The following is a 10,241-nucleotide window of genomic DNA, read 5'->3' as shown; positions in this document are numbered from 1 at the left end:
AGAAAATCCATGAGTTCTTGAATGCTACTAAGGCCATCACTAATTATGATCATATCATCCACATACAAGAGAAGTAAAATAATGCCTTTGTTAGTGTGTTAAAGAAATAAGGCAAAATCATAATGACTGGCCATGTAACCCAAGCGAGAGATGGTAGAGCTGAATTTGGCAAACCAAGCTTGTGGAGCTTGTTTAAGGCCATAAATTGCACGTTGAAGGTGACAAACCTTGTTTGATTCAACAGAAAGACCAGGAGGAGATTGCATATAAACTTCTTCACTTAAATCACCATTAAGGAATGCATTTTTGACATTCATCTGAAAAAAGTCCTATTTACTGGAAGTAGCAACAGCTAAGAGGGCACAAATAGATGAGATACGAGCAACTGGAGTAAATGTTTCTTCACAATTAATCTCATACTCCTGTGTAAAATTTTTTGCAACAAGATGAGCTTTGTAGCGCTCAATGGACCCATCAGAGCAAGTCTTAATCTTGTAGATCCACATACAACCAACCGCAGATTTCCTAAGGGGGAGAGTCACCAAATCCCAAGTATGGTTTTTAGATAATGTATTAAGTTCCTCTTTCATTACAATCTACTATAAAAGGTTAGTGGAAGCCTCACGATAGGTGTGAGGCTCGTGCAGTGTAACAAGGGCAATGTAACAATGATAGTCAAGTAAATGTGCAAGAATGGATTTTACCCGAGTTGAGTGACGAGGTGGAATATCTTGTGAAAGATCTTCAAGTGGAGCAGGAGCAGGGGACCCAAGCTTGGGGTTGGGTAGCTCGTCTTCGACCTGTTCATCTTCAACTTGTTCATTAAAGGGTGAACTAGGAAAGGGATCAAGGATATCTGGTGGTTGGATAGAGAAGTCTATAGAAGAATCAAGAACAGCCTTAGGAGGATCAGGAATAGCTACAGAAAGAATATGTGCCTCATTTAGAGAAAGTTCTAAGACAAAGGAGGAAGATAGGGAGGCATGGAAGTGAGAGAGCTCGACAAAGGAGCGATGTTCCCAAAAGAAAACATTGTGAGAGATACGAAGACGATGATAGATAGGATCATAACACCGATACCCCTTTTGAGTTTCGCCATAGCCAAGAGATCAACAAAGCCTTGACCAAGGCTCGAGTTTGTTATACTTATGTGGCTGAAGAAGAACGAAACAAGTAGAGCCGAAGGAGGTGATAGTTTGGAGTTGACCCAAAAAGGCGTTCATATGGAGTTTGATTTTAGATAACAGGACTTGGAATGCGATTAATAGAATGTATAGCATGAAGAGTAGCTTCGTCCCAAAAAGAAAACATTGTGATGTATAGCATGAAGAGCGATGTTCCCAAAAGAAAACATTGTGAGAGATACGAAGACGATGATAGATAGGATCATAACACCGATACCCCTTTTGAGTTTCGCCATAGCCAAGAGATCAACAAAGCCTTGACCAAGGCTCGAGTTTGTTATACTTATGTGGCTGAAGAAGAACGAAACAAGTAGAGCCGAAGGAGGTGATAGTTTGGAGTTGACCCAAAAAGGCGTTCATATGGAGTTTGATTTTAGATAACAGGACTTGGAATGCGATTAATAGAATGTATAGCATGAAGAGCAGCTTTGTCCCAAAAAGCAGTAGGAACTTTGGCAGAGAGAATGAGAGCATGAACAGTGTCAAGAATATGACGAAGTTTTCATTCGGCTCTACTATTTTGCTGAGAGGTACTTTGACAAGTTAGTTAATGAATAGTGCCATAGGAATGCAAAACAACTTGGAAAGCATATTGAGTGTACTCAAGGGCTTTATCAGATCGAACATTTTTGATATGTTTGGAAAATTAAGTTTCAACCATTTTTGCAAAATTAGAATATACTTGCAATAATTTAGAATGATATTTCATATGAAAAATCCAACTATAGTGAGAGTAATCATCAACAAAGACAACAAAATATCAAGATCCACCAATACTAGAGACAAAGAAAGGCCCCCAAATATCAGAACGAATAAAGTCAAAGATATCAGTGGATATTGATTCACTAGTATTGAAAGGAAAAGCTGGTTGTTTTCCTAATTGACATGAAACATAATCAAAATTTTCTATAGACACTAAACCTAACAAACCTCTAGAAGCTAATTGTTGTACCTGAAAGAAAGATGCGTGACCAAGTCGAGCATGCCAAAGTGCAAGGGAAGGAATAGAAGAAATTGCAGTAGCTGCAGCAACAGAAATAGGAGAAACAAGTGGAAGACAAAGGTTGTCAACGGGAAACATACGCCCTACTCTAGGATTGATCCCAAGCTCCTATCCCGTCCTCGGATCTTGCACAATACACCTAGAATAGTCAAAGATAATACAATAACTCAACTTAACTAATTGTCCCACAGAAAATAAATTGTATGAAAGGTTAGGAGCATTGAAGACCCCAGGAACGGAGAGGTTGGAGGTCAAAACGGAACCTATATTATGACCAGACATTGTGGAACCATTTGCTGTGCGAATATTAAGAAGGTGTGGTGCAAGTTTAAGTTCAAAAAATAAGGACGAGTGAGGTGTCATATGATTACAACAAGCAGAATCCATAAGCCAAGAGGAAGGAGACATACTAGATAAAGCTGAGAGAGAAGAGGAATAAGATGCATTACCAACCATACGAATGACGTTAGCGATAATGTTTTTAAGGTCATTTGTGGACATGGTGAAAGTGCATCCTAAAGACTTAGATTGTGTAGAGACGGGAGTTATTAGTTGGACACTCTCTGTGTTAGTAACAGGAGCAGCAGAAATTAAAATAGCTAATTTGTTACGATGATAGCAAGTCCTAATATTGTAGCCAAAATATTTGCAAAAATTGCAAAAGCGTTTGTTGGATTATCAGTGACAATTATTGCAACAAGAAGAAGACCTGTCATTATTCTTCATTTAGAGGCAAAATATGTAAAAATGGACCGCAAAAATGAAATCTACGTGAAAAACTGGATAAGAAGCACCTAGACAGCAAAAAGTCAACTATGGCACAAAGTCAACGGTCAACTACTGCGGCAGTCAACGATTAAGTAGGCAGGATGACCTCAGCAAATTTCTAGAGCTGACGTGTCAAGTGATGACATCTCGGATGACGTTTGCAAGATTCCTAGTGGCACGTGGGCTAGACACACTGATCTTCAAGTGGGGCGTGAGGGCACGTGGAGCGTCCATTGATGCCGATTCCTTGCCGACGCGGTAGTTTGGAGGAGGACGATTTGGATGGTTGTAGTAGTGTTAATATTGGAGCAACACTGAAGGCGAATGGATAGTCTTCGCTGAAACTTTGACCGGCACGTGGAGGCGCGTGGTTGGTCAGATGGGGATGATTTCGGCGACGTTGAGTAGATCAGTTTAGGATCTACATAATGGTATCTTTGGTGTCATAATCGGAGGTCACAATTGACAGACTCGAGAAGGCAGTGGTCTTTTAGCAGCGGAGAGAGTGCTTTTGGTGGTAGAGATTTAGCCTTGGGGACCTCTGACGGCAGTGGAGCAGTCGGGAGAGGACGCAGAAAGCTTACTGACCGGAGAAGTTGAGGCAACGGAGAATACCAACAAAGACAAGACTGCAAGATACAAGAAAAGGTTAAAGCATTGGCATTGATACCATGTCAAATATTAGCTATGATATATTCCATATTGAATATGCTTGAATATATGCGGAAGAAAGAAGCATAAAATAGGAACACAAGAACACAAGGCTTCCGTAGTTCAGCCTTACAGCCTACGTCCACGAAGGAACCCCTTAAGGGCTACATCTTTATTATATAAGAGTGTAATACAAAACCTGTGTTATAATGAACCATAACATGAGTATATATAGTAGACTAAACCCTAAACTAATAGACTTGTAATACAAGTAGGAGACTTGACTTACACACAAAGTAGAATTAGGCTTGGACCTATACTAATGGGCTAATATATCTTTAACACTTCCTCTCAAACTCAAGATGGAAGCTTCATGAAATCTTGAGATTTGATAAGAGTGAGAAAATCCCTTGAATGAATTTTGGCTTTGTGATAGTGGTTTGAGGAAGACAATGGTTTTGTAGTGTTGATGCGACTTCTAACGGTGGCATGACTATACCGGAGAGTTTTGATGATAACAGTGGAAAGCCAAAAAAGATGAACGCAGCGAAGAAACATCGAGGAAGACAAAGATTGTTCTTAAACACACTATAAGGACAAAAAACCATGGCCACAGGAAGGTGGCTCTGATACCGTGTAAGAAATATTGAATGCAATAATATTGTATTTCATTGTTAAAGAATGTACATGAGAGCCTTTATATAGGAGGCATATATGTGTAGTACAAGAGTGTAGTACAAGCATGTGTGCTATACAAATAATTTAAGTGGGCCTAATGCTTACAACACTATACACGTTAACACTTATATTTTGTTATCGTTGTGGTATACTAGGTCATCAGGATCATGAATATAAAAAAATTACTAAAGGTTGTTTATCTCCAGATGACAATGGATTTCAATTTGGTCCCTGGCTTCGTGCTTCAGCTCCAAATATTAATAAAAAGAAGAATGGTTTTCAACAATCTAGATTGAGAGATGATGATGTTGATGATTTCATCACCACTAGAGAGGACAAATTTGAACCAATTTTTCCCCCACTATGCTGCCAATTGACAAACACTTTGATGGCTGGAAAAAATTGATGAGCTGACAGGTTTATAGTAACAAGATGGCCCCACCTAAAATTCCACTAAGCGAGATAATTCCAAATCCAACAAATAAAAAGAAAGCTCTACTATTGAGCCTTTAACCCTTCCTGTTCCTGCTAAATTCAAAACACCTGTATCCCCTCCGTCAAAATTCAAAATACCTGATAACTCTATCCCCACTCCAAATCTAACTCCTAAAGCACCAGAACATCCCCACATAGATTCTCCCAATGACCCTTTGGCAAATAAGCATAATCTAATTCCAGTTGCAAAATTTTCAAATAGGACAGACCCAGCCACAAAGGAAAGCGTTGACAGATATGGACAACAACAATTCAAATGAGGATAATTCAAATATGGATATGGAGATGGAACGTATGTCCAATTATACTGAGGATTGGCTGGGTCGGCCAAAAAGAACTTGCACTGAGATCACAGAAACGTATTCTTTAGAGTTCCAATTTTCAAACTTCTATCAAGAATTTGCCTAAGCTTTAACATGTGGGTAAGCGACCTTCATCAGCCTCGTCTTCTTTGAACTCTTCAATTCACCTTGAACATATGGGATGAACATGACACGTTTACTAAACAGATTACAATTCCTCAACCTTAAAATGATCCGTTTATTAAAGGGGTCAGTTGTATCGACTCATTTATCAAATTTTATGAAAGAGAAAAAAAAAAATTTGTATTAATCCAGTTAATCTAGACTATAAAAAAAACAAACAAATAGGGAGGTGAGGTGAGATTGAGGTTTGAGAGTGAGAGGCAGCTATGGGATGTGGGAGAATAAAACTAGGAAATAAAATAAGTTTATATGCCTAGGGTTTGGAAGGGTATATATCTAAAATGACATTTGGTTAAATGGATCAGACAAGTTTCGTGTGTAGTATACGGTAGGCTAGATGTTGCCTAGAGTCAATAGTGGCAGCTAACATGATTGCTCCTAGCTGCTGGGTCAAAGTTTGTTGCTGATTGATAGATGAGATTTCTACCAAACATTAATTGTCCAATTAACGCAATATATAGAATTCATATTATCTGATAGAAATAGAGAAGGAAGCAGACTTACAAGATTCCCTTGTGTATGCACCAAGAAACATTTTTTCATCATACTTAAAAAAAAACATGGATGACCAGGATTTCATTTTTCTTAAGTTTACACTAGAGCTTCTTTTCCAATCACAGTTCCTACTTGACTAGACACACTATCTTCTTTGTGAGTCAATTGTTCTGTTATCCCATAACTATAATAACACAGATACTGGTGTTAAACTTGGGCAAAGAAGAAGACGTATATCTCTGAGTCAAGTGACTCTTAATCAAGCCAAAACCCCTCTCTTCAGAAAAATGGGCCTTTTTCAACTTTTCCCAATGGCTACAATCCTTGTATCACTTCATTTCCTGATAATTTTCTACGTTTCCAATATTCCCCTGGCCTTCGCTCAAAATGAAAACCAATTCATCTACAATGGATTCCATCCAGCCAAGCTGCATCTTGATGGCACTGCTCAACTTCTCAGCAATAGTCTGCTGCAGCTAACCAATATCAAGAACATTTCATCCCCCAAGTTGAATTTTTGAAATCAAATTTTGAATACCCAACCCAAAGAACTTTTCTCCTTTTATTTTTGAATTATTGATTTACATGAAGAAAATTACACCGTTAAAATCCCCAAAGATCCATCACTTAAAGTAGACCATATAATATGCACCTCCAACGTATAAATAGAATTTGAAATTTTGAATTAACAAAGGCAATGGCATCGTTTTTAGGCAAAATGTTGAGATTAGAAGCATTGGGATATGAACATGGTTCCATGTGACACCACAGAGCAGGGTCACCAGACATAGTGGTGGTCCCAATTAGGAGTCAATTTGTTTGGCCCACTCCATTTAAAAACATCTTCAAATTTATTTATGTGTGATTGATGGTCCTCATGGAGCTCCTTAAATAAGATCTTGTTGTTTTCTTCTCCTTCATCACAATCACAGGTTGGGGATAAGATTAGCACTTTATAGCAGTCTTTCAAATTGGATTACAAATATATGAATCTACAGCTTCCAGTATAACATCTATCTTTTTTTTGTACTTATCACATTTGTTGGAGAAAGCAAAACGCGGGGCCAAGTTAATTATGAAATTGGGAGGAAAAGGAATATCATATCCCTGAATTTTTTTTCCAGACTTTTTGGCTTTTTTAATTAAGGCAAGTCTTTGGGGTATACGAAAAATTGAAGCCAATGTTTTTGTCTAGACCTGTTTTAGTTTTGGACACGAAAACACACCTTAATTATAAGAAATAATGATAATGATTGATGATGATGCAACTTTATCAACTATGGGAAGTTAGTGATTAATTGCAAATAAAGTTTCCATATTGTCCACAAGATTAAGCAATGGGTTTTAATTATAAATTCTGCACCACAGCTGAAATAGAGTGAGGAAGCATTATGGTTAATTACTTGTAAACCAGGTGGGCTTAGTATAATTCTGCAAGATGTAGGAAAGCAGAGAAAAACAAGTTTTATGCAAAGAAAGTCTTCCTCGGTAAAGTCCAAGGAGAGTAGTTCTTGATTATATTACTCTTAGATTTGAATACAATTTTAGTTCTCAATGCTACAATGTTTTCTTTTCCAATTCTCTGATCCCCCCTTGCAATGGGACTTTTCTCCCTTATATTACCCCCCTTTACTCCATCTTAACTCTCCACGTGTTGATCAAACAGCTAGCTCTAATTCTTGTCCCATTAGCACCTTCTTGAAATTTTTAGTGGTAGCTGTAAGGTTGAACATCATTGTTCAGGTATCATCTCCACATTAATGCGGCCAGAGAGTTAGTTATAGAGCATTTAATGTGGTGGTAGCAGCTTTTCCTTAGATATTTCTTACTTTCCCCTTGTCTTATTCCTTCATGATGCTTATCCTCACCATTAGAATTGCCCAGAATATTGCTCTTGTTGCATGTCAACCAATCTGAACTTTGCTCCGTTAAGCCAAGGAGGCATTTATCCTCGGACCACTTTCCTGAAGCCTCATGACCAAACCCCTTTCTCCATTCACTATTTTGTACTCTCACACTAACGTTTACCTATCCTCGGACTATTAAATGTCCTCGAATAGGGCTCACGGCCAAACATACACTTTTGGGCCTATCATCCCTACATATATATATATATATATATTAATAGGTAAAGTTGAGAAAAAATCTATTTAGATTTCAAAATAGAATTCAATTAGAGTTTAATTTTGCATCACGTATCCCATCTAATCAAAAATTTTAAATTTTTGTACTAAGTTAGTTAGTTCAGTGTAAAAATTGGATTTTAATTAGAGTTTAATTTTATGGCACATCTATATATATATATATGTAATAATAGGTAAAGTTGAGAGAGAATCTAATTAGATTTCAAATTTGAATTCAATTGGAGTCTAATTTTGTACCACGTGTCCCATCTAATCTAAATTTTTAGATTTTTGTGCCAATTGAGTTAATATAATGTAAAAATTGGATTTTAATTAGAGTTTAATTTTGAGACATGTGTTTTATCTAATCCAAGTTTTTTTTTTTTTTAATTTTTTTACCAAATGAGTTAATTTAGTGTAAAAAACAAGGAGTCCAATATAGATAAACCATAAAAAATATAATTTTTGAATAATTTTATATTTATGAGCCTTTTTTTTGTAGAACTAAAAACAATTCAAATTTATTAGTCATCTATATATATATATATATATATATATATATATTAATAGGTAAAACTGAGAGAAAATTTAATTAGATTTCAAATTGGAATTCAATTAGAGTCTAATTTTGCGTCACGTGTCTCATCTAATAAAAAATTTTAAATTTTTGTACTATGTAAATTAGTTTAGTGTAAAAATTGGATTTCAATTAGAGTTTAATTTTATGACACATGTCCTATCTAATAATAATAATTTTTTAAAAAAAATTTTGTGCCAAATGAGTTAATTTATAGTAGAAAATGAGGAGTCCAACATAAATAAATCATAAAATACATAGTCATATATCTCACACTATATATAAAATTAGAGGAAGAGAGAATTTGAATGATTTTATATTTATGAGCCTTTTTTTTATAACTAAAAACAATTCAAATTTATAAGTCATATATATATTAGTAGGTAAAATTTAGAGAAAATTCAATTAGATTCTATAATTGAAATCCAAATTTGCGCCATGTGTCCTAAATTATTTATTTTTAGAGAGAGTTTTATTTCTTAATTTTGGAATCAAATGTGAGATCATATCATAAATATCCATTCAAGTGAATTATTGTGTACAAAAACCAAAAAGTTTAGAATTAATTAACATAAAAATATTTAAAAAAATGGACAATTTACATTTTCTACCTCATAACATTCTTACAAGATTAATTAAAGAGTTAAAAAAAATGAATATTAATAATATATAAATTATATATGTAAGAATTATACTATACATCATAATGTGTATCTTTTAAATATATCTATGCATATGCATGAGGTTACAAGTTAGTATATATTAATAGTTAAAACTAAGAGAAAATCCAATTAAATTCTAAATTGGAGTCTAATTTTGCGCCACGTGTTTGTGTATCAAGTAAATTATTAGGTTCACAAATCAAAGAATCTAAATTCAATTAGATTCTAAATTGAATTTTAATTAAAGCCCAATTTTGCGGCATGTGCCCTATCTAATTTTTTAATTTTTCTGGCAAATGAATTATTGGGTACAAAAATCAAAGAGTCTAGATCTAATTAGATTCTAAATTATATATATATATATATATATATGCAATTATGATTGTTTTTAAATAGGATTTTACTAATGTGTGCCCTTAGGGCACACATTAATTTCTATTTTTGAAAAAAATTTCTCGAGAATTGAAAAAGTAATGACAACTTTTTTAATTCTCGAGAAAATGTTTTCAAAAACAGAAAACTTAATGTGTGCTCTAAGGGCACACATTAACCGGACCCTTTTAAATATACCCGTGTATATACACGGGGTTACGTACTAATTTAAATCATAATAAAATCTTACTTAAAATTATTGGCTTATTGCAAATTGAGCCGGCCATGTGTAAAGAGGGATTGACTGCAAATAGCTTTTGTAGCAGTTAACCATGAATGCTCCTAGGCCTAGCAGCTGGGTCCAAGTTTGTTGTAGATAAAATGAGAGTTCGACAAAATATTATATTATCAAATCTCACTGTCACATAAATAGGTCACTTTAAACAAGTAGATTGAAGTAAAGAGGGGAGTGGAGTAAAAGGTTCCCGGATGTATGGGACAGTCATTTTTTCAACTTGCTTTACAACCGATATTGACTATCAGGATTGCATTTTGTGGCATAAAATTGACTAGACACTCTTGTCTTCTTTGTGAGTCAATTGTTTGGTTAGCCTATTACTATGGTAACACAGACTCTGACGTTAAACTTGGGCAAAGCAGAAGGCTCATCAATATATTACTAAAAGCTGAAGCGTAGCGTTTAATGTCGCTGCGCTCAAGTTGAGCCACGTCAGCGGCCACGTCATCC

The 10,241-nt window shown here is 35.4% G+C and overlaps 1 protein-coding gene across 1 annotated transcript in view; it reads left to right on the top strand.

Moving 5' to 3' along the window:
• The first annotated feature begins 5,826 nt into the window (after positions 1-5,826).
• LOC126728952 (L-type lectin-domain containing receptor kinase SIT2-like) overlaps positions 5,827-10,241 on the top strand; it is a 111,965-nt gene continuing 107,550 nt past the window's right edge. Inside the window, exon 1 of the mRNA XM_050434744.1 lies at positions 5,827-6,244. Within this exon, the coding sequence (XP_050290701.1) occupies positions 6,047-6,244 (198 nt within the window). The 5' untranslated portion in view covers positions 5,827-6,046. The remainder of the gene's footprint in view (positions 6,245-10,241) is intronic.

The sequence above is a fragment of the Quercus robur genome, chromosome 1 (assembly GCF_932294415.1).
Source record: "Quercus robur chromosome 1, dhQueRobu3.1, whole genome shotgun sequence".
Lineage (NCBI taxonomy): Eukaryota > Viridiplantae > Streptophyta > Magnoliopsida > Fagales > Fagaceae > Quercus > Quercus robur.
The sequence above is the reverse complement of the archived record's forward strand: the minus strand, read 5'-3'. Positions and strand labels throughout refer to the sequence as shown.